The sequence below is a fragment of the Papio anubis genome, chromosome 1, assembly GCF_008728515.1.
Source record: "Papio anubis isolate 15944 chromosome 1, Panubis1.0, whole genome shotgun sequence".
Taxonomy (NCBI): domain Eukaryota; kingdom Metazoa; phylum Chordata; class Mammalia; order Primates; family Cercopithecidae; genus Papio; species Papio anubis.
In genome coordinates, this window is record NC_044976.1 from 30,406,362 (window position 1) to 30,433,034 (window position 26,673).

The 26,673-nt window shown below is 44.9% G+C and overlaps 1 protein-coding gene across 9 annotated transcripts in view; it reads left to right on the forward strand.

The window, feature by feature from the left end:
* The window catches only part of KPNA6 (karyopherin subunit alpha 6), a 66,959-nt gene extending 41,418 nt beyond the window's left edge, over window positions 1-25,541 (forward strand). For 8 of the 9 annotated variants that reach the window (XM_003891498.4, XM_009203809.4, XM_031666572.1 and 5 more), the window contains exons 2-14: window positions 3,741-3,874; window positions 5,961-6,053; window positions 6,458-6,557; window positions 7,692-7,786; window positions 8,854-8,985; window positions 10,054-10,142; window positions 11,386-11,485; window positions 11,798-11,961; window positions 12,401-12,479; window positions 15,322-15,447; window positions 16,386-16,513; window positions 18,720-18,898; window positions 19,544-25,541. In XM_003891498.4, the coding sequence (XP_003891547.1) occupies window positions 3,741-3,874; window positions 5,961-6,053; window positions 6,458-6,557; window positions 7,692-7,786; window positions 8,854-8,985; window positions 10,054-10,142; window positions 11,386-11,485; window positions 11,798-11,961; window positions 12,401-12,479; window positions 15,322-15,447; window positions 16,386-16,513; window positions 18,720-18,898; window positions 19,544-19,731 (1,607 nt within the window). In that variant the 3' untranslated portion in view covers window positions 19,732-25,541. Of the gene's footprint in view, window positions 1-3,335; window positions 3,356-3,740; window positions 3,875-5,960; window positions 6,054-6,457; window positions 6,558-7,691; window positions 7,787-8,853; window positions 8,986-10,053; window positions 10,143-11,385; window positions 11,486-11,797; window positions 11,962-12,400; window positions 12,480-15,321; window positions 15,448-16,385; window positions 16,514-18,719; window positions 18,899-19,543 lie in introns of those variants that run through there. The other variant, XM_009203796.4, reaches the window with a different exon arrangement.
* The last annotated feature ends 1,132 nt before the right edge of the window (window positions 25,542-26,673 follow it).

Consider the following 26,673-nt stretch of genomic DNA (forward strand, 5'->3'; position numbering starts at 1 on the left):
TTTAATGTCTGGATTTTGTTGTCTTTTTTTAATGGATGTAGGATGTTTTATAGCTGTTCTGTTTTAGCAGTATAAGGCTTGTTTTTAAGCTTCAGTAGTAGCCTTTTCAGGGAATAGTTTCATCCCACTACTAAGCCATAGCCCTTCTAGGGTCTCTACTATGCCCTGAGTGACCAGGGAGAAATCTCTATTCAGATTTGTCTAAAGTCTCTCAGCCCTGTGTGAGCTCTGGGAACGGTTGAGCTTACGTACAGCTTCTCAGTTGCCTTTTGCATGACTCATGGAGCTTCACCCAGCATGTATGCATCCTTAGTCTTCAGCAAAGATTAAGGGAACCCCAAACAGATTTCCCAATTTTTTTTTTTCTGCCTATTTCTCTCCTCGCTGGAATGCTGTCTCACTGTTTTCAGCCACCTCAGTCTCACTGAAGTCTCTAGTCTCTCCTCCACTAGTGAGATTTCCGTGGTGCTGTTTGGGACTCCTCTTCTGCTATAGAATGTGCCTCTGGGCAGAAAGCCAAGGAGACAAGTAGGGCTCACTTAATTTGTTTCCCTCTCTTGGAGAATCACAATTCTGCATTGCTATTGCCCGATGTCTGAAACAGTTTATAGCAACAGGGGAAATCCTATCCCTCTTATTCCATCATGGCTGGAAGTGGAAGTGATAACCGTATTAATATCCAACAAAATTAAAAGGGCAACAAAGGGCATTGTTAAGGAATAATTTGGCTCACTTTATAACACTTCTGTTCAGTCAAGATACAACAGTTCTAAATTTGTATGCTTCTAATGAAAAATAGTATTAAAATACATAAAGCAAAATTAAACTACAGGGTAAAATGGCTACATTCACTATAGATAAGGAAAACATTAGTGAAGTGAAACATTAATAGAAGAGTTGGACAACATGATGGGCGTGGTGGCTCATGCCTATAATCCCAGCACTTTGGGAGGCTGAGGCAGGGGGATCGCTTGAAGACAGGAGTTAAAGACCAGCCTAGATAACATAGTGAGACCCCATCTCTACAAAAAAAAACTTAAAAAATAGCGGTAGTATGAGCCTGTAGTCGCAGCTACTCAGGCTAAGGCAAGAGAATTGTTTTAACCCTGGAAGTTGAGGCTGTGGTGAGCCATGATCGTGCACTGCACTCCAGCCTAGGCAATAGAGTGAGGCCCTATCTCAAAAAATAAATGAATAAATAAAGAACAACATGATGACAACTTAATTTAATGGACATGATATTCAGAAAGCCATGCATCATAATTTAAGAATACAGATTATTTTCAAGCACACATGGGACACTTATGTAAATTGAGTAAATCAAAAGTAATTAGATATTTAGAACTGAATTACAATACAAATATTAATTTGAATGAAATTTATAAGCCTTAGAAAGGTAATATAGAAGTATAGTGTGGTGCCAGCCACAGTGGCTCATGCCTGTCATCCCAGCACTTTGGGAGGCCAAGGTGGGCAAATCATAAGGTTAGGAGTTTGAGACCTGCCTGACCAACATGGTGAAACCCCGTCTCAACTTAACTACAAAAAACTAACTGTGCATGGTGGTGGGCACCTGTAGTCCCAGTTACTAGGGAGGCTGAGGCAGGAGAATGGTGTGAACCCGGGAGGCAGAGCTTGCAGTGAGCCGAGATTGGCCACTGCTCTCCAGCCTGGGAGACAGAGTGAGAATCCATCTCTTAAAAAAAAAAAAAAAAGATTAGCCGGGCGTGGTGGTGCACGCCTGTAATCCCAGCCACTTGGGAGGCTGAGGCAGGAGAATCACGTGAATCCAGGAGGCAGAGGTTGCAGTGAGCCAAGATCGTGCCATTGCACTCCAGCCTGGGTGACAGAGTGAGACTCCGTCTCAAAAAAAAGTATAGTGTAAACATTAAATACTTAGGTATACAACTTAAATTAGAAAAAATGTAGAAAGGAGACAGAAATCATACAGTAGAGAAGACTCAACAAAGCCAAAACTTAAATCTTTCAAAAGACTAAAATCAAAATAGTCAAGTCGGCCGGGTGCGGTGGCTCACGCCTGTAATCCAACACTTTGGGAGGCCAAGGCGGGCAGATCACAAGGTCAGGAGATCGAGACCACGGTGAAACCCCATCTCTACTAAAAGTACAAAAAATTAGCTGGGCGCGGTGGTAGGTGCTTGTAGTCCCAGCTACTCAGGGGACTGAGGCAGGAGAATGGAGTGAACCTGGGAGGCAGAGCTTGCAGTGAGCCAAGATCGCGCCACGGCACTCCAGCCTAGGAGACAGGGTGAGACTCCGTCTCAAATTAAAAAAAAAAAAAAAAAAAAAAAAAAAAAAGGTCAAGTCTCTGGTGAAGTTTCTCAACAACAAAAGAGGGCACAAATTAGACAATATTAAGGATGAAGAAAGTACACAGCCACAGACAACTGATTTAAAAGAACATGAACAGTCTGGGCACGGTGGCTCACGCCTGTAATCCCAGCACTTTGGGAGGCCGAGGCAGGCAGATCACCTGAGGTCAGGAGTTCAAGATCAGCTTGGCCAACATGGTGAAACCCTGTCTCTACTGAAAATACAAAAATTAGCCGATGTCTTGGCAGGCTCCTGTAGTCCCAGCTACTCGGGAGGGTGAGGCAGGAGAATCATTTGAACCTGGGAGACATAGGTTTCAGTGAGCCAAGATCGTGCTATTGCACCCCAGCCTGGGCAACAAAAGTGAAACTGTCTCAAAAAAAGAAAGAAAAATATTTTAAAATATAGAAACAAACATTTTTCACGGAAGGGGAAATGTATGGCTAATAACAACATGAAATCTAACCTCACTAGTAATCTGGGATATGCAAATAATCAGCTCTGTGAAATACTTTATGACACTCAGTAGATTGTCAAAAGTGATGATTCCAAGTATTGGGCAAGATATATGTCAGTGGCAGTACATTGGAAGACAACTTTGGCACTAGCTGGTCAAGTTAACATTTATTTACCTACAATTGAGCCATTCATTCCTTAGAACAGCAGTTCTTGGCTGGGTGTGGTTGCTCACACCTATAGTCCCAGCACTTTGGGAGGCCAAGGCAGGTGGATCACATGAGGTCAGGAATTTGAGACCATCCTGGCCAACATGGTGAGACCCTGTCTTTACTGAAAATACAAAAATTAATCAGTTGTGGTGGCGTACGCCTGTAATCCCAGCTACTCGGAAGGCTGAGGCAGGAGAATCACTTGAGCCCGGGAGGCAGAGGTTGCAGTGAGCCAATATTGTGCCACTGCACTCCAGCCTGGGTGACAGAGCGAGACCCTGTCTCAAAAAAAAAAAAAAAAAAAAAAGAACAGCAGTTCTCAAAGTGTGGTCTGCAGATCCTTGGGGTTACAGGTGGGAGCCACTGTGCCTGGTGTGTTTCTGTTTTAAAGACTAAATTCTGAAGCAATGAAAGTTAAAGGAGCTTGTCCAAGGTTGCACAGCTAACAAGTAGAAGGGTCAGGATTTGAACCCAGACAATCTGACTCTAGGGCCCACACTTTTAACTACTAAGCTTATACCAATTGCTGTAATACCACCTGTTTAGCAAGCTTAATTGTAATAAAATGAGACAGGGACTGGGGGGCAGGTAGAGATGTCAGGTGCTTATTGAGAGCTCCTAGATAGCTGTATTCCTCCCAGAGTAGGGGAGGGTGAAGGGTGGGTAGGGACAGAAGTCTAGTGAAAAGGAAATGCTGTCCTCTCAAGAGTCTTTGGCAATGTGTATCTTTTCTTCTAGAGACCATGGCGAGCCCAGGGAAGGACAATTATCGAATGAAGAGCTATAAGAACAATGCTCTAAACCCTGAAGAAATGAGACGAAGAAGAGAGGAAGAGGGCATTCAGCTCCGGAAGCAGAAGCGTGAGCAACAAGTGAGTTAACGGGAGTATTCTCAAACATACTATTCTGGGAAACAAGTCCCTGTGGTTGGCCTCCACTGTGCACCCTGACTTTCCCTGTAGAAAAGCAACTTACTAGGCAGGCGTGGTGGCTCATGCCTGTAATCCTAGCACTTTGGGAGGCCAAGGCAGGCGGGATAACCTGAGGTCAGGAGTTCGAGACCAGCCTGGCCAATATGGTGAAACTTCATTTTCTCTTCTAAAAATACAGAAATTAGCCGGACATGGTGGCATGCACCTGCAATCTCAGCTATTTGGGAGACTGAAGCAGGAGAATTGCTTGAACCTGGGAGGCGGAGGTTGCAGGAGCCAAGATTGTGCCATTGCACTCCAGCCTGGGCAACTCCATCTCAAAAAAAAAAAAAAAGAAAGAAAAGTAGCTTACTTACTGAGTGAGCTACTCATCCAGATTCCTTTGTTGTCAATAAATGTTAGGAGCTTTGAGAAAGAGAAAACTGACCTTATCCCCTTTTCACAAGTTAGACCAACTTAGACATCATTTATGTCTTTACTATAACATTCTAGTTCTAGCTCCTTGTTACCTTTTCTTTTCTTTTTTTTTTTTTTTTTTTTTTTTTTTTTGAGATGGAGTCTCGCTCTGTCGCCCAGGCTGGAGTGCAGTGGCACGATCTCCGCTCACTGAAACCTCTGCCTCCTGGGTTCAAGCGATTCTCCTGCCTTAGCCTCCCGAGTAGCTGGGACTACAGGCGCCTGCCAGCACCTCCAGTTAACTTTTTATATTTTTAGTAGAGACTGGGTTTCACCATGTTGGCCAGCCTGGTCTCAAACTCCCGACCTTGTGATCTGCCCAGATCTGCCCACCTCAGCCTCCCATAGTGCTGGGATTACAGGCGTGAGCCACTGTGCCCAGCCCAAGACTATATTGTTACCTCATCATCTGCACTTCCACCCCACCCTCCCAACAGGTTCAGTCACCCAATTGTTATTATTATTATTATTATTATTATTTGAGATAAGGTCTCACTCTATCACCCAGGCTGGAGTGCAGTGAGTGACGCGATCTCAGCTCACTACAGGCTCCTGAGCTCAAGTGATCCTTCCTCCTTAGCCTCCTGAGTAGCTGGGACTACAGGCATGTACCACCACGCCCAGCTAATTTTTGTGGATTTTTTTTTTTTTTTTTTTTTGTACAGTCAGGGTTTTGCCATGTTGCCCAGGCTGGTCTTGAACTCCTGAACTCAAGTGATCCACCTGCCCTGGCCTTCCAAAGTGCTGGGATTACAGGCATGCGCCACCATTCCTGGCCAACTTAACCTGATTTTGCCCACCCTTTTGCTGTACTATCATTCCTTTTTTTCTTTTTTTTTTTAAGACAGGATCTTGCCCTGTTGCCCAGGTTGGTGTACAGTGGCGTGATCTTGGCCCACTGCTGCCTCTGCCTCCAAGTCCTTGAATATCTTTTTCATGTCAGTATTCGGTAGTCTCTTCTTCTCTTTGTGGAATACATTCCAGGACCCACAGTGGATGCCTGAAACTGCAGATATTACTGAACCTTACATATACTATGTTTTTTCCCATATTTTTATCTTTTTACTTAAAGCACTTTACAGCTTCTGTCTGGCACATTTGAATTGCCAGCATCACTACTCTTGCACTTTGGGGCCATTATTAAGTAAAATAAGGGTTACTTGAACACGAGCAACTGCCACCTGCTAACCAAGTTGGTTACTAAGTGACTAACTGGCAGCAACATATACAGCGTGGAGTGGATACACTGGACAAAGGATGTTCACATCCTGGGCCAGACAGAACAGGATAGCATGAGATTTCATCACTACTCAGAATGGCATGCAGTTTATAACTTATGAATTGTTCATTTCTGGAATTTTCTGTTTAATATTTTCAGACCACAGTTGACTGGATAATTAAAATAATAGAAAGCAAAACTGTGGATAAGGGGAGACTAATGTATAAAACTTGGCCTCATTTCTCAGCTACTGTAGTATATCCTTGTCAGTTAATGCCATAATTTAACATTGGATTGTTCTTTTTTTTTTGGTTCAGAGAGTACTCTTAACCACTGTCTCTTTACTTTCAGCTTTTTAAACGGAGAAATGTGGAGCTGATTAATGAAGAAGCTGCCATGTTCGATAGTCTTCTCATGGACTCTTATGTGAGCTCTACCACTGGGGTAAGGCCCCTGCATGTGCCTCAGGCTGACCTGGAAAGTACCTGCTTCTAAGAACAGAAATTGGGCCATTCGCATCATCTACTAGCTTTGTCAGTAACCATGACAAGTTCTTTCCTCTGTGGACCCTTTTGTCAGCTTCAGAAGTCAACAGAGATTCAACTGTGTTAGAAATATCTGAGGAAACATTTAAGGGAAGCCATCACTTGCCTCAGAATTAGGAATCACTTTTCAAATGTCCCAACTTGAAGCACCTATCGATTAAACAGACCCCTTCTCCTGAGGCTGTCTATTGTGCCATCTTCTTGCCCTCAATTTTTTAGAAAACAGGATGCCAAGCAGAATTATGTGCTCACATCTGACTGTAATGTTGGTGTGCGAAGTTCTAAACTTGTTTTATGTTCTAGGAGAGTGTGATCACAAGAGAGATGGTGGAGATGCTCTTTTCTGATGATTCTGACCTGCAGTTAGCAACCACACAGAAATTCCGGAAACTGCTCTCCAAAGGTACAAAGCCTGGCCCTTCTCAGAGAGGCCCTGTATGATTTAGCCTCTTTTCTCTTCACTAATGTCATCAACTACACGTGCCCTCACTCATTCTGCTCTAGCCCTACCGACCTTGGTGTTCCTTGTACGAGATAGACACTTTCCTACCTTCACACTGGATATTTCCTCTGCCTGATGTCTTCTATTCCCAGATATCTGTGTAGCAACTCCCTTACTCCTATGATTAAATCCTAACTTCAACATTTTTATCTTTCTACCTTGCCCTACATATTCTTCTCTTCTCCTCCCATCATATTTATCTTCTAACATAATAAAATGACTCTTCCCACTAGGATGTAAGCTGAGGGCAGAGAGTTTTGTTTTTTTTCTCTCCTGTGTCCTTTGTACCTAGAACTGTGTGGCACACCATAGGTACTTAATAAAAATTTAATGTATGATAGGAAAAATACCTCTTGTTTCAGTTATCAAATAGTCTTCCCAAGAAGAGAATACTGGTCTTTCTCGAAAGGGAAATGTGTAGACCACGGTTGTTCATCCCTTAGGCACTCTTCTCTCCCACACCTTTTTTGCTTACATTTAGTAAGCCAAAGATGAGCATACTTAAATTAGGATTGGCTTTACTCTTTAACATTCCAACTGTATTATACAGTTCAAAGACGAGCAGATATTGTGGGGTTTTTTTGTTGTTTTTTGTTTTGAGACGGAGTCTCGCTCTGTCGCCCAGGCTGGAGTGCAGTGGCCGGATCTCAGCTCACTGCAAGCTCCGCCTCCCAGGTTCACGCCATTCTCCTGCCTCAGCCTCCTGAGTAGCTGGGACTACAGGCGTCCGCCACATCGCCCGGCTAGTTTTTTGTATTTTTTAGTAGAGACGGGGTGTCACCGTGTTAGCCAGGATGGTCTCGATCTCCTGACCTCGTGATCCACCCGTCTCGGCCTCCCAAAGTGCTGGGATTACAGGCTTGAGCCACCGCGCCCGGCCGCAGATATTGTTAAAACCACCTTACCAGAAGGGAGTTTGGGAATGTTTGTAAGGGGGGTGGTCAGAAGTATCTAAGAAGGATTGCAAGCTGACCCCCATGAAGAGATCAGCAAAAGCTTCTCCTGCATTTTTATTTTCCCTTCTCCCTTATCCAGAGCCTAGTCCTCCAATAGATGAAGTTATCAACACTCCAAGAGTGGTCGATCGGTTCGTGGAGTTTCTGAAGAGGAATGAGAATTGTACATTACAGGTGAGGCCTGAAGGGAAGGGGTTTGTTTTGTCTTATTTTGTTTTTTAATTTTGGGGGGATACAGGGTAGGTGTATATATTTATGGGGTACATGAGATGTTTTGACACAGGCCTGCAATTTGAAATAAGCAAATCATGGAGAATGGGGTATCCATTTCCTCAAGCATTTATCCTTTAAGTTACAAACAATCCAATTATGCACTTTAAGTTATTTTAAATTGTGTAGTTATTATTGACTATAGTCACCCTATTGTGTTATCAAATAGTAGGTCTTATTAATTCTTTCTGGGTTTTATTGTACCCATTACTTATCCCCACCCCACCCCCACTCCCCCACTACTGGGAAGGGGCTACTAGGTGAAAGCCCTACTTCCAAGAAATTGTAGTGAGATGTTTCTATTGACATATCTCTCGGGAAGTATACAAGTAATGTTAAGAAACATTCAGGAGAAACCATCAGTTCCCTCACAGCCAAAATATCTTTCTTAAAACAATTTCAAAGGAAAGACACAAGACTATGATAGACTGATCATTCATTTATAAATCAGAGGGTATAGTCCACTACCTGTGTCACCGAGGCAAGTCGTTTAGCCTCTCTGGGTCTCTTGTTTCAGAGATGGGTGATGGGTCAATCCATTGGAACTTGCCAGAACTCAGCTGAAAGGGACTTTGAGAGACACATTTCATTCTAATCCTCATTTCAGAAATGAAGAAAGTGAAGCTCAGGAAATAAAAAAGTGACCTGGCAAAGGATGCATGGGTTCTGTGGTAGTGCAGGACTAAACCTGGGACCCTAGAAGCCCAATGTCTTATTCCCATGTATATCACATCACTGCATCTTCCCACTCTCTAAAGACGGGAGGGGAAAGGCTTGTATTGTGTGTGTGTGTGTGTGTGTGTGTGTGTGTGTGTGTGTGTTTTAAATTCGTAGGCAAGAGGCTTCCTTGTGTTTTGTGAGGTTGTTTTTGTTTTTTTAAATTCATGGGCAGGAGGCTTACTGTTCTGAGCCGGCTGATAGGCTGCTCAGTCTGAAATGACCTTTCAATCATTGCTTAATCTCACTTTCAGTTTGAAGCTGCCTGGGCTCTAACGAATATTGCCTCTGGAACCTCTCAGCAGACCAAAATTGTCATTGAAGCAGGGGCTGTCCCCATTTTTATAGAGCTGCTTAATTCAGACTTTGAGGATGTTCAGGAACAGGTAATGCTTAGATTTGGTATGATTCTTTATAGTACCTGTGGTATAATAAAAAATGTATTTGGTCTTTGTCCTGGTTCTTGGCACAGTGTTAAAACTCTTGGAATTTCCTGAGCGATAGGATGGTCCCTGGGACTTGTAACTGGTATCTCAAGTGGGGACAGTCTTGTGGAACTAACCTGTGAGGTCTACATTAACTCTAGGTGTTAGTGTCAGAATTGAATTAAATTGTTGGACACACGGTTGGTGTCAGAGAATGGGTGGTTGATGTGGAAAAAACTCTATATATTTGTTGTTGGAAGTGCCATTGGAAAAAAGACACCACAGTACCCATATCTCAGTACCCAGAGATCATGGAGATAAAGGTACAACTTCCATTTCTCCCATTGAATTCTTGCTAGTTGGATAGAATTGGAGAGTGGTAGTGGGCACTCTCTTCCATTACTACATATAGAGTTGGTCCAAGGCAACTACAAGAGTGCAACTTTCGCCAGGCACGGTGGCTCATGCCTGTAATCCCAGCACTTTGAGAGGCCAGGGTGGGCAGATCACGAGGTCAGGAGTTCAAGACCAGCCTGACCAACATGGTGAAACCCCATCTCTACTAAAAATACAAAAAATTAGCTGGTTGTGGTAGCGCACGCCTATAATCCCAGCTATTCAGGAGGCTGAGGCAGGAGAATCACTTGAACCCGGTAGGTGGAGGTTAGAGTGAGCCATGATCGCACCACTGCACTCCAGCCTGGGTAACACAGCGAGACTCCATCTCAAAAAAATGCAACTTTCTGATTACTTTCTCCTTTTCTGGGTGATGTTGTTTTGGCTTCTCTGCCTACAGTACAGATGGCAGCCTGTCTCTCCCGGCTGAACCAGGAACTCCCAGGGGATAGGTCCTTGTAGAACAAGTGCTCAATAAGGATTTCAATAGAGAGGTTACCTGAGCTTATATAGTGTATTTGGGGCCTTGACATCATCCTCATCCTGGTGGGTACTCACTTTGCAGTTGTGACTATAAAGTACTCACAGAAGTACCAGGCTTTGTGGGTGACAGTTTCATTATCCCCTTTTCAGGCAGTCTGGGCACTGGGAAACATAGCTGGAGATAGCTCTGTTTGCCGAGATTACGTCTTGAACTGTTCCATCCTTAATCCTTTGTTAACGTGAGTAATTATAATAATCTGTACCTGGGTGTCTATAGGGTGGCCATGTGGCAGGTCATTTGGGGGCAGCATACTTGATTCCTTAAGATGATAGGTAAGTACGAAAACTATAAAAATGCATTCTGATTGCCAAAGTAAAGATAGGTATCTTTGGAGATTGAGAAGGTTGTGGCCGGGCATGGTGGCTTATGCCTATAATCCCAGCACTTTGGTAGACCAGAGCAGGTGCATCCCTTGAGCCCAGAGTTCAAAACCAGCCTGGGCAATGTGGTGAAACCCCAGCTCTACAAAAAATACAAAAAGTTAGCCAGGTGTGGTGGCACGCACCTGTAGACCCAGCTACTTGGGAGGCTGAGGCAAGGAGGATCACCTGAGCCCAGGGAGATCAAGGCTACAGTGAACTGTGATCATACCATTGTACTTCAGCCTGGGCAACAGAGTGGAAAAAAAAAAAAAAGATTGTGCCACCCGTCTGCCAAGAAAGATGTTGTTTCTCACTTCATGGCACTGCATAACCTCATCTTAGTCATACCCTCATATCCTCCTCATTTTTGAGCCAGGGGAGAGAGGCAGGACTAGCCCATCTGGAAAAATCCAACTTTCTCTACAAAATGCATTGATTTGCTATGAGGTCATGCATACATACATTGGACGGCTCTGTTGTAAATTATAGATCAAAGACCCCATAAAGCGTCATTGTATCCCTCTCCCATCCTTCCCTCCATGCCCTTAGAGTAAACTATGTCTAAACCAAAACAGATGAATGAACTGTTCTTCAGAGACCACAGTCCCATAGCCTACCACTGTCACTTTCTTGGACCCTTCACAGAAAATTATTCCATACTGTGTGGCTAAAACTCTCACAGTATACCTATAGCTTTTATTTCTTAGACTTTTAGCTTTTATTTTCAGGGAACACCATTCCTTGTCCTGGACTTGTGGCCAGGGTTATGGGCACGATAATATCCTACCTTAGAAGCTTTATAGGCTTACTCGAGATCTAGCCCTCTGTTTTGTCCCTATTATCTATGGTATTAACTAGCTACAGCTGGTCCTGAAATGAATACTCTGTATAGAGGTTGGCCTTCTGACTAATACCAGCTCTATTAACTTAGGTCTATGAGTAGGAAGAAACAGGCTGCTAGAGTCTGAGAAGTCTGATTGGATTTGTCTCTGGGTTCATTGGCAACAGCCCTATGCCAAGGCCTTAGTGCTCAGGATCTGGCTTTGCTGTTTCCTTCAGACTCCTTACCAAGTCCACACGACTGACAATGACACGGAATGCGGTCTGGGCCCTGTCAAATCTCTGCCGAGGGAAGAACCCACCCCCAGAGTTTGCAAAGGTGAGAGAGCTACTTACTAGACCCCGAGTGACATCAGGTTCCTTCATATGGAGTTTTTAAGTCTTTGGGATACTCTCTGGAGTCTCAAATCATGGGAAACTGAAAGAAGCAATTGTTAGTGAAGTAGATGATCTTGTGTGCCTGGATAGTAAAGTGAAAAGGTAGATCTAAATGTTTAACTTAGTAGCGATCCCTAGGGTCTGGAATTACTTTGTGTGTGTTGAGAGCGGGGGTGGTTGCAGTGTTAGGGTTCATGATAGAGCTGATATAGTCTTGTCCCCCTATGACCCTTTCTCACTCCGCTTCCCACAGGTCTCTCCTTGTTTGCCTGTACTGTCTCGCCTACTCTTCAGCAGCGACTCAGACTTGCTGGCAGATGCTTGCTGGGCCCTTTCTTATCTGTCTGATGGACCCAATGAGAAGATCCAGGCAGTCATAGACTCCGGAGTCTGCCGGAGATTGGTAGAGCTGCTGATGTGAGTGGTCTTACAAGGGGTACAGGTTCTGGCTAGGCACGGTGGCTCACGCTTATAATCCCAGCACTTTGGGAGGCCAAGGCGGGCGGATCACGAGGTCAGGAGTTCGAGACCAGCCTGACCAACATGGTGAAACCCTGTGTCTACTAAAAATACAAAAATTAGCTGGGTGTGCTGGCAGGCACCTGTAATCCCAGCTACTCGGGAGGCTGAGGCAGGAGAATCGTTTGAACCTGGGAGGCGGAGGTTGCAGTGAGCCGAGATCACTCCATTGCATTCCAGCCTGGGCGACAGGGCAAGACTCCGTCTCAAAAAAAAATAAAAGAAAAAAGAGGATAGGTCTCTTAAGCTTCTCTGGGCTCAGACTAAAGAGATAAGAGTCAGCAGGGCCAAAAATGGTGTGCTGGCCTTCTGCTGATCAGATCTCCCTCCTCTGTAGGCACAATGATTACAAAGTGGCTTCTCCTGCCCTGAGAGCCGTGGGTAACATCGTCACTGGGGATGACATCCAGACCCAGGTAAGAAAGAGGAGGGTGTAGGATCTTAGACCAGCTATGGAAGAGCTTGTGGAGAGCTGCCTGTGGACAAAAGCCTTTCCTGCAAAGGGCTGTGGTCCTGATGGGAGGCACTATGGTCTAAGAAAGAAAGTGTAGGCTTGAGTGAAAAGTTCCAGCTCTGTTACTCTCTAAGCAGTCACGGGAAACTTGGTTCCTTCTTTTCTTCCATAAATTGGGAACAAATCATCATCTAATGGGTAAAGGAAAACTAAATGGAATAATTGGGCTTACCACCTGGGACATTGTGAGATAGTTAAGTTTGAGTCATGGTCCCTTTGAGATACTGAAAGCTATGGAACTCCACCCCTACTTACTAGATCTTTAGGGTCTCATGGATATCATGGACCTTGGATTAATCTTTTGTAAATAGCCCCTCTGGTGAGGGCATAGTAAACAAGGTTCGCCTGCTCAAAGGCTAGAGATTTGGGTATTCTTTGGGTTTTGAGTAGCTGGCATAATTCTGTGGGGTTCTGGACAGGTTTTTTACAGGTGAGTAGTCTCACTCAAACACTCAAACCCACACACTCATTTTCTGGGTTACTTTGTATATGTATATGCATGTACTTTAAAATACAACATAAATTTTACCATTTTAACCATTTCATTGGCATAAAGTACATTCACATTTTTTCTCTGTCATCACCACTAGCCAGCTACAGAATTTTTTTATCATCTCAAACTGAAACTCTGTACACATTAAACAATAACTCCCCATTCTCCCTTCCCCTTAGTGCCTAGTAAACACCATTCTATTTTCTGCCTCTGTGAGTTTGAGTGCTCTAAGTACCTCATGTAAGTGGAATCATACAGTGTTTATTCTTTCTCGTCTGATTTATTTCACTTAGCCTAGTATCTTTAAGATTCATCCATGTCATAGCATGTATCAGAACTCCTTTGTAAGGCTGAATGATATTCCACTGTGTGTGTATACCATATTTTATTTATCCATTCATCCATCTGTAGACATTTGGGTTGTTTCCACCTTTTGGCTATTGTGAATAATGCTGCTATGAACATTGGTGTACAAATATTTGTTCAAGTCCCTGTTTTCAGTCCTTTTGGGTATATATCCATAATGGAATTGCTGGATCATGTTCTAATTTTATGCTTAATTTTTTTGAGGGACCACCGTACTGTTTTGCACAGCTGCTATGCCATCTTACATTCTCACCAACAATGCATCATGTTCCAACTTCCCCACAGCCTTGTCAACGGTTATTTTCCGTTTTTCTTTCTTTTTTTTTTTTTTCTTTTTTTTTTTTTTACAATACCCACCCTAAAGGGTGTGAAGTGATATTTCATTGTGGTTTTTATTTGCATTTTTCTAATGATTAGTAATGTTGAGCATCTTTTCATATGCTTATTGGCCATCTGTGTTTTTTTGTTTTTTGTTTTTTGTTGTTTCTTTTTTTTTGGACACATGTCTATTCAAGTCCTTTGCTCATGTTTTAATTGGGTTGTTGTTTTCTGGTTGTTCAATTTTGGGAGTTCTTCATATGTTCTGGATATTAATCTCTTATCAGATACATGTTTCACAAATATTTTCTCTTGTTCTGTGGTTTTATCTTGTAACTTTGGTGTCTTTAAAAAAAAAACTTTTTAATTTATTTAATTTTTAAAAATTGAGACAGAGTCTCTCTTTGTCACCCAGGCTAGAGTGCAATGTTGCCATCTCGGCTTACTACAACCTCTGCCTCCTGAGCTCAAAGCAATCCTTCCACCTCAGCCTCCCAAGTAGCTGGTACTACAGGCATGCACCATCACGCCTAGCTAATTTTTTGAATTGGTTTTTTTGGAGAGACAGGGTTTTACCATGTTGCCCAGGCTGGTCTTGAACTACTGGGCTTAAGCAATCCTCCCACCTTGGCTTCTCAAAGTGGTGGGATTACAGGCATGAAGCCACCTCGCCCAGACCCACTTTCTTTTCTTTTTAAAAAATTTTTTAGAGGGTATCACTGTGTTGCCCCGGCTGGCCTTGAACTCTTGTGCTGAGGTGATCCTACTGCCTCAGCCTCCTGAGTAGCTGGGACTGCAGGAGCATACCACTGTGCCCAGCTTACTCCAATGTCTTGATGCACAAAAGTTTTTCATTTTGATTAAGTCCAGTTTACCTGGGCCAGGTGCGGTGGCTCACGCCTGTAATTTCAGCACTTTGGGAGGCTGAGGCGGGAGGATCACTTGAGCCCAGAAGTTTGAGACCAGCCCTACAACATGGGAAGACCCTGTCTCTACAAAAAAAATTTTATTTTATTTTTTTAATTAGCAGGGTGCAGTGGCACCCTGCTACTCAGGAGTCCCCAACTACTCAAGAGGCTAAAGTAGGAGGATTGCTTGAGACTGGGAGGTCAAGGCTGCAGTAAGCTGTGATCATGCCACTGCACTCCAGCCTAGGCAACAGAGCGAGACCCTGTTTCAAGAAAAAAAATTAGGCCAGGCACTGTGACTCACGCCTGTAATCCCAACACTTTGGGAGGCCGAGGCAGGCAGATCACCTAAAGTCAGGAGCTCGAGACCAGCCTGGCCAACTTGATGAAACCCCATCTCTACTAAAAATACAAAAATTAGCCGGGCATGGTGGTGGGCGTCTGTAATCCCAGCATCTCGGGAGGCTAAGGCTGGAGAATCGCTTGAAACCTGGGAGGCGGAGGTTGCAGTGAGCCGAGATTGTGCCACTGCACTCCAGCCTGGGCGTCAGAGCAAGACTGTGTCTCAAAAAAAAAAAAAAAGGAAAGAAAAACATTTTAAAAAATTAAAAACAGTTTATCTAATTTTTCTTTTGTTTCCTATGCTTTTGGTGTTCTAGGTCATTCTTAACTGTTCAGCCCTACCTTGCCTTCTCCACTTGTTGAGCAGTCCCAAGGAGTCAATCCGAAAGGAAGCTTGCTGGACTATTTCAAATATTACTGCTGGCAACAGAGCTCAAATACAGGTAAAATAGGCAGGGAAGTCAAGGGGCATGGGAAGTCATAGGAACATGGGAGGTTGTTGGAATATTTGCTTTCAGAAGAAAGAATTTGTTTCCCTTTAAAAATTGGAGTCAATTGGCCAGGCACGTTGGCTTATGCCTGTAGTCCCAGCACTTTGGGAGGCTGAGGCGGACGGATCGTGAGGTCAGGAGTTTGAGACCAGCCTGGCCAACATGGTGAAATCACATCTCTACTAAAAATACAAAAATTAGATGGGTGTGGTGGCGGGCACCTGTAATCTCAGCTATTCGGGAGGCCGAGGCAGAAGAATCGCTTGAACCCGGGAGGCAAAAATTGCAGTGAGCTGAGATCTCGCCACTGTACTCTAGCCTGGGCAACAGAGCGAGACTCTGTCTCCAAAAAAAAAAAAAAAAGAGGGGCCAGGCACAGTGGCTCATGCTTGTAATCCCAGCACTTTGGGAGGCTGAGGTGGGTGGATCATGAGGTCAGGAGATCGAGACCATCCTGGCTAACATGGTGAAACCCTGTCTCTGAAAATACAAAAAAAAAAAAAAATTAGCCAGGCGTGGTGGCGGGTGCCTGTAGTCCCAGCTAGTCGGGAGGCTGAGGTAGGACAATGGCACGAACCCGGGAGGCGGAGCTTGCAGTGAGCCGAGACCGCGCCACTGGACTCCAGCCTGGGCGACAGAGCGAGACTCTGTCTCAGAAAAAAAAAAAAAAAGAAAGAAAGAAATTGGAATCAACGTGTACTATTGGTCAAAGAAGCTGTGTAACCAAAACTGGGTTCTTCTGTAGTAGCCTGTCACCTATATAGGAAGAACAAAAGAAAACTCCCAGAATGGGGAAGATGACTAAGTCTTAGCTGATTTGGGGACTAGATTTATTTATCATCCTGAAATGACTTTTTCTTTCCATCTGCCTCCCCTCAATCCTCTCTCAGGCTGTTATAGATGCAAATATCTTCCCTGTGTTGATCGAAATCCTTCAGAAAGCAGAGTTTCGTACAAGGAAAGAGGCAGCCTGGGCCATCACCAATGCCACATCAGGAGGAACCCCTGAGCAGATCAGGTATTACATTCCTTTCCCATTGTCTTGAATGATATGGATGCTCTCCCTGTTTGCTCCTGGTTTATAGGTGACCTATAAACTGCTCTTGCTCAGACAGGTCTGCCCCCTAGTCTTGATGTAATAGAATTTTACTGGTAAACTGCTACAGTGTCACTAGAATCTGGAATAGATTCCATGTAAGCCATGTGGGAATCTATTGGAGATTCTAGTGACACTGTAGCAATTTACCAGTTTTCCCTTCTGGAGAAGACAAACATGACATGGGTATCCATCTTTTCTCTACCTTTTCCTATCCAACAGAGAACTGAAATCTATGTAGTTCTCAATTATTTCTACAAATGAAGGGGAACCGTGCTGTGGCTCACTCAAAACAGTTTCTTCATGCTGGCCAACATAAGAAGACTCTATCTCTACAAAAGATACAAAAATTAGCTGGGCATGGTGGCATGTGCCTGTAGTCCCAGCTGAGATGGGAGGATGGTTTGAGCCTGGAAGGTCAAGGCTGCAGTGAACTGTGATTGTACCACTGCACTCCAGCCTGAGTGACAGAGCCAGAGTGTGTCCAAAAAAAAAAACCAACAAGCAAGCTGGTGTGATGTCTCATGTCTGTTATCCCAGCACCTTGGGAAGCTGAAGCAGGAGGATCCTTAAAACCCAGGAGTTCAAGACTAGCCTGGGCAACATAGGGACACCTCATGTATACAAAAATGTAAAAATTAGCAGGTTGTAGTGGTGTGTGCCTATGGCCGCAGCTACTCAGTAGGCTGAAGCAGGAGGATCACCTGAGCCCAGGAGGTCACAGCTGTAATAAGCTGTGATGATGCCACTATACTCCAGCGTTTGCCACAGAGCAAGGTCCTCTCTCAAACAAAAAAGCAGCTTCTTTGGGAAATTAATTTGGGGTATGAGACTTGAAAGAAGCTAATAGAAAGCTATTTTGTGTATGTATACTCTTTTTGAGACCGCAACCTCTGCCTCCCGGGTTCAAGCGATTCTTCTGCTTTAGCCTCCTGAGTAGCTGGGATTACAGGCGTGTGCCACCACACCCAGCCAATTATTTGTATTTTTAGTAGAAACGGGGTTTCACCATGTTAGCAGACTGGTTTTGAACTCCTGACCTCAGGTGATGCTCCCACTTCGGCTTCCCAAAGTGCTGAGATTACAAGCATGAAGCACCAGGCCTGTGTACTCTTTTATTTTAGTTTCCATTATCTGAACATTAGTGGGAAGTGGTGGGAATAGATAGGTGTCTTGCCCTTCACATGTTGCCTGTTAAGGGGAGCATAGTCAGTATATGTAAAGCCTTAGGAGAAAAGAGATAGCTGTTGAGTTAAGCTTTGAAGGATAAATATGGGATTATAAAAGGCCTCTTAGGGAAAAGCATAAATAAAGGTACAAGAATCAGAAACCTGGAGACCTTTACAAGTGTGACTAGAATGTGTTGTCCTTGGAAGGGAATAATGGGAGGCAGAGCTAGAAAAGAACTGGGAGCCAGATTGCAGGGCATCCAGGCTGGGCTGGTATTATGGTATTGTTGTGCCACAGAATTTGGAATTCAGGGAAATAGGGAGCCTGTGAAAAATTTTAAGCAGGGAAGTGATATGTTCAGAGGGGTAATGTTGCAGCTAAGGAGACATTAGAGGCAAGGAGGAGGAATGTTTGGTAGCATCCACATGTGAAATGAACTAGACCAATATCAACAGGAAGGTAGAGAGATAGAGAAAGGATAAGCAGTTATCAAGGCTCAGTAAGAGCAGTGGCTCACACCTATAATCCCAGCACTTTGGGAGGTTAAGGTGGGAGGATCACTTGAGACCAGCAATTTGAGACCAGCCTGGGCAACATAATGAGACTTTGTCTCTACAAAAAATAAAAAATAAAATTAGCTGAGAATGATGGCACACACCTGTAGTCACAGCTGTTTGGGAGGCTGAGGCAGGAGGATCACTTGAGCCCAGGAGTTTGATGCTGCAGTGCGCTGGGATTGCACCACTGCACCCCAGCCTGGGTGACAGAGCAAGACCGTCTCAAAAAAAAAAAAAGACTTAGTTGGGGAAGACTCTCATTCTCTGGTGTGGAATGAGGTGTTGCACAATTCTTAAAAATAAAAAAATAGTAAGAGTGAGTTGGTGAGAGTGCAGAGTACCTGCCCAGCACTTCATTTGTCCTGTACTAGTTTAGAACTTGCCTGGTCTCTGGCCCCTAGGTACCTGGTCTCACTGGGCTGCATCAAACCCCTATGTGACTTGCTGACTGTAATGGATTCGAAGATTGTGCAAGTGGCCCTCAATGGACTGGAGAACATCCTGCGACTTGGAGAGCAAGAGGGCAAGCGCAGTGGCTCAGGGGTCAATCCCTATTGTGGCCTCATAGAGGAAGCCTATGGTATGTGCCCTCTCCTCAATCTAGGTCAGAACCTGAGACTAGGCCTCCAACGTGGTATACATATGTTGGTGGTGGCAGAGTGTGGGTTGGGGAGCATCCATAGCTTCCATGAGACTGACGTCTGTGTCTCCAGAACAGTTAAGAGCTCCTGCCCTAGCCAAGTATAACCATCACAGAGTTTCAGATGTTACCATGAGTATAACGGGGATGAACTGAGTAGCTGGGGTACAGTTAGGATTTGGACTTGGCTCATCTTTTGAGTTCAGAGTTGTCTCCCACCAGTTTCTTCTCCTTCTAAGGAGCGATAGATAAGTTCTCTTTCTGATAGGTTGTACCTATAAGAGTGCTGGATTGACTCATCACTCATCCCTGAGAGGCTGATGATTTGCCCAGGTCATGTACCTAGTTTAAAGCAGAATCAGGACTAGAATCTCTGTAACTGACATTTTGGTCTCTTTCCTTTGGGATTCTGTAGTTTTGAGAAGAAATCTTAACTCTCCTCTTTCAGGTCCAAGAGTGATCTGATCATATGAACTTGTGTTTGTAAGCACTAACATTACCTCATGGAAGGAAAAATAGGTAAATGTTTCACCTGCCCATAGAAAAGCACTCACACTTCCCTCTCCTTCCTTCTTACTATTGTAGGCTTGGATAAAATTGAGTTTCTCCAGAGCCATGAGAACCAAGAAATCTACCAGAAGGCCTTCGACCTCATTGAGCACTACTTTGGTGTAGAAGACGATGATAGCAGCCTGGCTCCCCAAGTGGATGAAACGCAACAGCAGTTCATCTTCCAGCAGCCTGAGGCCCCCATGGAGGGCTTCCAGCTATAATATCTGCCTCCGGGGAGGGGAGGGGATGGGAAGCACCACCAGCCAGCGGAAGAGCAGCCCCTGGTGGGCGGGAAAGCAGTGTCCCCACCATCAGCCACCACACACCTCTGCTGCCCTGGAGACTGTGCTCTTGACCTGCTCCACCCCCTTCCCTGGAGGGAGCACCCTCTGGACAGACAGAACCATCTGAGGCTCACCTTTGGGTTTTGTGACAAGAAGGGGACGTGTTGGGTTTTTCTTCCTTACACTATATTTTGGCTGCACACATGTCTTTAACCCAGGAGCCCAGGGGTAGACAAAGGAGGACTAAGGTAATCAATTTGCACCTTTTTTTATTTTTTTCTTTTTTCTTTTTTTCTTCAGTGGTGACTTCCTTCCCTTTATCTTTTTTCATTCTTCCCAGTCCTCTGCCCTGATCTGTGTAACTCTTATCTTGGGTACTTGAGCAGACGGTATATTCCAGAGGTGGGAGGTGGGAGGGGAAGGGAGAAACCCAAAACAAAGTGTTCTTGCTCTGACAGAATATTAATCTTGTACGCTTGGATTGAGTTATTTAATTTTTTCTTTTGCACATTTTTCTTGTATTAAGATTGCTCTTCCCAAGAGCCACGAGTTCCTGGTTTTAATAAACCCAGCTGCCTGCATTGCCTGGGACTAGACTAGGCTGATGGGGAGGCTACCATGAAACAAAGGTCCCTCCTTCCCTCTGACTCTTTGCCCAGACCTCTTTAGTTTGGGAGATCCTCCTCACTCTCCTGGAGTGTCTCAAGTACACCAGTGGGAGTGCAGGGGAGGAGCACAGGCCTTCACATGGGGCTTCCCACGTATAGCTACTGATCCCATATTTCCTACTCACCTTCCAAATGGTGCGACCCAACTTCATTTGTTTACTTGAAAATTCCCACTCGGGGTTTAGAGAACCTCTGAGGTGGCTGTATTTTCTCCTAAGCTTGAGATAGGGGGCTGTGGTCCTTCCTCTATCCTGAGGAGAAAGTCCCTGCTCTGGTGACCTGTAAGCTGCAGAGGAGGTTGGAGTGAGAGTGTCATGTATGGGGATAGTCAGGGATCCCTGCCTTTGGCCTTTTCTTCTTCTTCCTCTTCCATAGTTGGATCATGTATATTTTACTTCTAAAGGAGAGAATGTCAAAAAGTTCTGTATTTTTTTATATTCTATATATTAGGTAGGTCAATCTTAATTGGTCTCAAGAGGAAGAACTGTCTGTCATTTCTGTAAGTAGGATACTGTGAGGAAGACCAAAAAGAGATGTGGATGCTTCCTCGCTCAGGAGGCCTGAGCTTGGTCCTTTTCCTCTCTGCTTGGATTCTGGACCACCACCTGGGACCAACCTTCAACTCTGGAACCTTCATAAAGCAGGTCAGCGTGGCCTGATTGTCCCAGGACCTGAAGGGAGCAAGGATGGCCTCAGGGCCTAGTGAAGTCTGCTACTCTGTCCTTACTGCTGAACATCCTGCTTGTACCAGGAAACTCAGAAGCAGTTTGCCTTGTCAAATTCAATCTCAGTGGCCATTGTCCACATAACCAATCACCCATGGCTGCCTCTCCTATTATCTATTATCACTGAAACTTAGTAGCCTGCTTTTTTTTTTTTTTTCTTAAGAGCTATTGCTTATCTTCCCTGTTTGGGATCCTTGTTCCTGGTTTAGGTTTTCCCTTCCTTGTGACGATTATAATCCAGATGCCTTTTCTTTCTGTTTGAATTACAGTAGTGCATTGCCTCAGTGGCTTCCCTGTGCCTCTGGGTGGATTACATGTGATAGTAAAGCCCACCTGTTTGGATGGGAGTAGAGGAAGTTGGTGTAGACCAGCTGTGGAGCTGAAGGCACAGTCCGCCCCACCCCAACCTCCCCACTATGGTTAGTCAAGAGGCATCCAGCTCCAAGCTCTGCTTTTCCTTCCTCTGAAACAATACCATTCTTGCTTCTGTTGCTACACATCTCCTGGCTCAGGTGAAATCCACGCCCTTCTGCTTATAGACGTAAAGTTCAGGTACTTATTGCTCCATTGGTCTTGAATTTTCCCTCTCCTAGTGCTGCGGTCCCACTTCAAAGCCATTTTCTGAGGAGGATGGTTTAGGGCTGGCAATTGTCCCTGAAAAATCACACCCATGTTGTACCACCTTGGTGAGTCAGATGCCACTCATCAGCTTGGGAATGATGGCTGCCAACTCCCAATCTCCCAGGAAGGCGGGGGGCAGAATCGTTTTTTCACTTGGCCTGCTACCTCCATTACAAAACCATTCTCTTACAGTTGAAAAAAAAAAAAAAAAAAAGCCCTCCCCCACCCAACCTCCTCCCATTGTTCTCATCCAAAGGGCAATTTAGTAGGATCTACTTTGTACATCTCAAGTAACAGTTAAGTCCCTGATATTGGGACCAGATTCTTAGTGTAAGACATACACATCCTGCTTGCCCAGCTGTTCCTCCAAAATCTGCTTTGGCTTCAGCTCCGGGTCCTGTACCAGATGGAAAATTTTTTTGGTTATCTGGTTGCTGCTTTAAGCCAGTTTTCCCTAAGAGCTCCAAAGGCTAAAGTCTACTGGGGGCAGAGTGCGAGGCTAGATTTCTCATCAGAGAAAAGTGACCTCTAGGAGTTTTCATTTATGTCTTCTCCAGACCAGGTTTTGCTGTTATCTTCCTTTAATCAACGCTTTCAACCAACAGGTGAAGTTCTTCCAGCCCACAGAGTCAGTAATACCATCTTTTCTATCTCCCCCTTTCCTTTGACCATGTAATGAAGCAAAATATTATTTATTTAGCCCAGGCTTGAGAGCCACTGTTTGTGGGCAGTCTCCATCTAGATTCCAGACCCTGGCCTAAGCGAGCTAAGGCTCTCTGGTTATTGCCAGGATGGAGCCCCCCTACCCCAGTCTGCTGTAGGGAATACCCTAATTAGTTGAGGCATGCTTTTGGAATCCTGGCATGTTGGCATATGGCTGGTCTATCCTTTTTAAGATCTCTGGTTAGGGGTATCTAGATATGGATTAGGAGGGACAAGGAGCCCTTTTCTTGACTAATATGTTCAAATACTTTTTTGAACAGTGCCAGCCGCTCCAGGCATCCCACTCCCAAATCATCATCTTTAGTACTAACAGGGTCTCTGGTCTTAGAAGCCTGCCTTCAGATGCCAGCTGACCCCAGTGACTGCCTGGCCTTGATGTTGGCTGCAACCTTCTGATAGAACCACATGGATTCCACCCACTGCTGGCCAGTCTTGTTACATGGGTCAGGGAACACAAATGGCACCCCCAGGGAGCAGGTGTTGACCTCAGTTTTCAGACACCCTTGGTGTTCCTCCTTACCTAGAGCCCATTAATCTACCCCATCAACTCTCTGCCATGAAAGCCATCTTCCTAGGCCGGGCGCGGTGGCTCAAGCCTGTAATCCCAGCACTTTGGGAGGCCGAGACGGGCGGATCACGAGGTCAGGAGATCGAGACCATCCTGGCTAACACAATGAAACCCCGTCTCTACTAAAAAATACAAAAAAAAAAAAAAAAAAAAAAAAAAAAAAGCCATCTTCCAGGAGCCCTGTTTTTTGGAGCCGAGCTGCACAGATTATAGCTGCTATTGTACTTAAATAAGGGAGAGGAAAAGAAGGTTCTCAGGCACAGACTTTCTATTTTTCTCAAGCCAAACCAGTTTAAAATGAAAACTGTCTAGCAGAATGAACTGTATTTCCATTTTTTCATGTCTACCCGCCTTCCCCCCATACCCTAAAGTTGTACTTGTTTCAAGCAAACTAGAAGGAAAGGATAGGAAAGCGTGACACTACTAACCTCACCTCCCATACACCTCTTTGAAGGCCCCAGCTCTTTTGTTCAGGCCTCTCTTCTCCCCTAGACTCACTCAGCTTGGTATCCATCATCTTGAGCATTCTTCAGGGGATTCATCTAGGGTTCAGATTCCAGACTCTCAGCTGAAGACAGGGAGCCAATTTCCCCAGGTCCTTGCAGGTAATCCAGGGACCCAGTAGGGAGAACAGGCTGGCTGGGGCATTAGGAATGTATGTACCTCTCTGCCTCCCTGGCAGCCTGGGGAGCGGTGGAGAGCTCGGTGCACTAAACCATGGTAAACATCTCCCTGATAGAACTACCCTTTAGTGAGTGTGAGACTGAGATATTGCTTAGAATAAATTTCTTCCATAGCCATTTAGGATTGCATGTTCTAGACCAACCTTGTCCAGTATGTTTTCTGTTTGAGCTTTTTCATTCTTTTGGTAAGCCAACAAGTTGAGAATTTGGCCCTACTGGGGTCCATGTAGTGGGCACTAGCTGCTCTTTGGCCAAGGCCTTCATAAATGATTCAGTCTCTCATTATCTGTCCTCTAGCCTCATACCCTGATTTAGACTGTGGCAAAGGAAGAATTTGAGGTCAAGACCAACCAAATCTGTGAATTCAAGCTGTTATTTTTTTCTCTGCAAGGGCACTTTGCTTCAGGTCTGGGCTACGTGCAGAACCTAAGCTGGCTGTGAGAGTTAGAAGAGGCACCATTACATGTTAGGCCCAGAACACCATGGGAAAAAGTTTATGTAGCATATCTTCAGTGGCCTGCCTAGCTGCTCCTGGGCCAGCCTGACTTCTGATGTCCACATAAGCTCATACCTGAACCCTGCTGCTGAACCCCAGCCCTGTTCTCTTGTAACTATTATATATGCCATGTCCTGGGGGGCATTGAAGGAAGTAAGCTCTCAGAGACCCTACCTCTGACTCAGAGCATTCCTTAAAGAGTCCACATCTGGCCGGGCGCGATGGCACACGCCTGTAATCCCAGCACTTTGGGAGGCCGAGGTGGGCGGATCACAAGGTCAGGAGTTTGAGACCAGCCTGGCAACATAGTGAAACCTCGTCTCTACTAAAAATACAAAAAATTAGCTGGGCGGGGTGGCAGACGCCTGTAATCCCAGCTACTTGGGAGGCTGAGGCAGGAGAATCACTTGAACCCAGAAGGCGGAGGTTGCAGCGAGCCAAGATTACGCAACTGCACTTCAGCTCGGGTGACAGTGCGAGACTCCGTCTCAAAAAAAAAAAAAAAATCCACATCTTCAGCTGGGCACGGTGGCTCATGCCTATAATCCTAGCACTTTGGGAGGCCAAGGCAGGTGGATCACTTGAGGTCAGGAGTTCAAAACCAGCCTGGCCAACATAGTGAAACCCCGTCCCTACTTAAAAAAAAAAAAAAAAAAAGCTGGGTGTGATGGTGGGCACCTGTGATCCCAGCTATGCGGGAGGCTGAGGCAGGAGAATCTCTTGAACCCAGGGGCAGAGGTTGCAGTGAGCCAAGATTGCATCAGCCTGGGTGACAGGGTGACACTCTGTCTCAAAAAAAAAAAAAAGTCCACATCTTCATGAACCCTCAGACTCTGAAGCTGGGTGTCGGCTTTTTTAGCCAGCTTTTGTGGGAATTGCCTTTGACCTATTAAAGAAGGAAAGTGGGTAATGGAGTCCCAGCCACTCAAGAGACTGGATATCCCCCAAGAATGGCTTGAGTTACCAGCTATGGACCCTTGGAAGATGAATCTAATCCTTCTCACTGGTTTTTCTTTGCAAATTCATTTGCTTTTATTTTTCTAATAACTATAAACTCTATTTTCCATGTTCTCAGGGCCCCTGGGTAGACAGACACAGCTTGATTTCAGAGCATACGTAGGCCAAGAAACCATGGCATTGAGTGTGCTGAGTCCAGACAAATGTTATTTATATACACATCCAAATTTGAAGAGAAAATGTATTTCTTTAGGTTTCAAACACTGTAATAGATATAAAGCAAAAATAAAAACCTGTTGCAAAGTTCTAAATTGTCTTCTTTGGTTTGGAGTGACCCTAGACTGGATTTGGGGGAAGAGAATAAGGAGGTGTTTAAACTTGTAGCTTAACAGTGGAAATAAGAGTTGTACCAACCTGTACCTGCTGTAAAGTTTTTTTCATCAACTTTATTGAAATATAATTGACACAATAAATTGTACATATTTAAAGTATGTACACTTTGATAAATTAAAACACATATGCACCCATAAAACCACCACAAGATAGTGAATATATCTATGATCTTCATAAGCCATAAGCTTCCTGCTTGAGAATCCCTCCTTTCTGCCCCACCTCCAGCAACCACTGATCTGTGGCTGTCACTGTAGTTCAGTCTGCATTTTCTAGAGTTTCTGTAAATGATTTTGACTTACTGTCATCAGCACTACTCTACAGCCCTTTGAACCCTTTTTTTTTTTAAATGGAGGTTTTTATTCTTGGCATCCAGGCTGGAGTGCAATGGCGTGACCTCGGTTCACTGCAACCTCTGCCTCCCGGGTTCAAGTGATTCTCCTGCCTCAGCCTCCCAAGTAGCTGGGATTACAGGCGCCCACCACCACGCCCAGCTAATTTTTGTATTTTTAGTAGAGACCGTTTCACCACGTTGGCCAGGCTGGTCTTGAACTCCTGATCTCGTGATCCGCCTGCCTCCGCCAAAGTGCTGGGATTACAGGCATGAGCCATCGTGCCTGGCCTGAACCTCTTAAGATCAAATAATTCACAGACTCTTCCTTTCAGTTTAGATCAATTCCTAAAACATAGATGACAGACAAGCAGCCAGAAAGCTTATTGAACCCACAGGAAGGTTTTGCTTGGCAGAGTGTTTAAGTTTGAATTAGTTGCCAACATTTTTTTTTTTTTTTTGAGACAGAGTCTCGCTCTGTCACCCAGGCTGGAGTGCAGTGGCGCGATCTCGGCTCACTGCAAGCTCCGCCACCCGGGTTCACGCCATTCTCCTGCCTCAGCCTCCCGAGTAGCTGGGACTACAGGTGCCTGCCACCATGCCCGGCTAATTTTTTGTATTTTTAGTAGAGACGGGGTTTCACCGTGTTAGCCAGGATGGTCTCGATCTCCCGACCTCGTGATCCGCCCGTCTCGGCCTCCCAAAGTGCTGGGATTA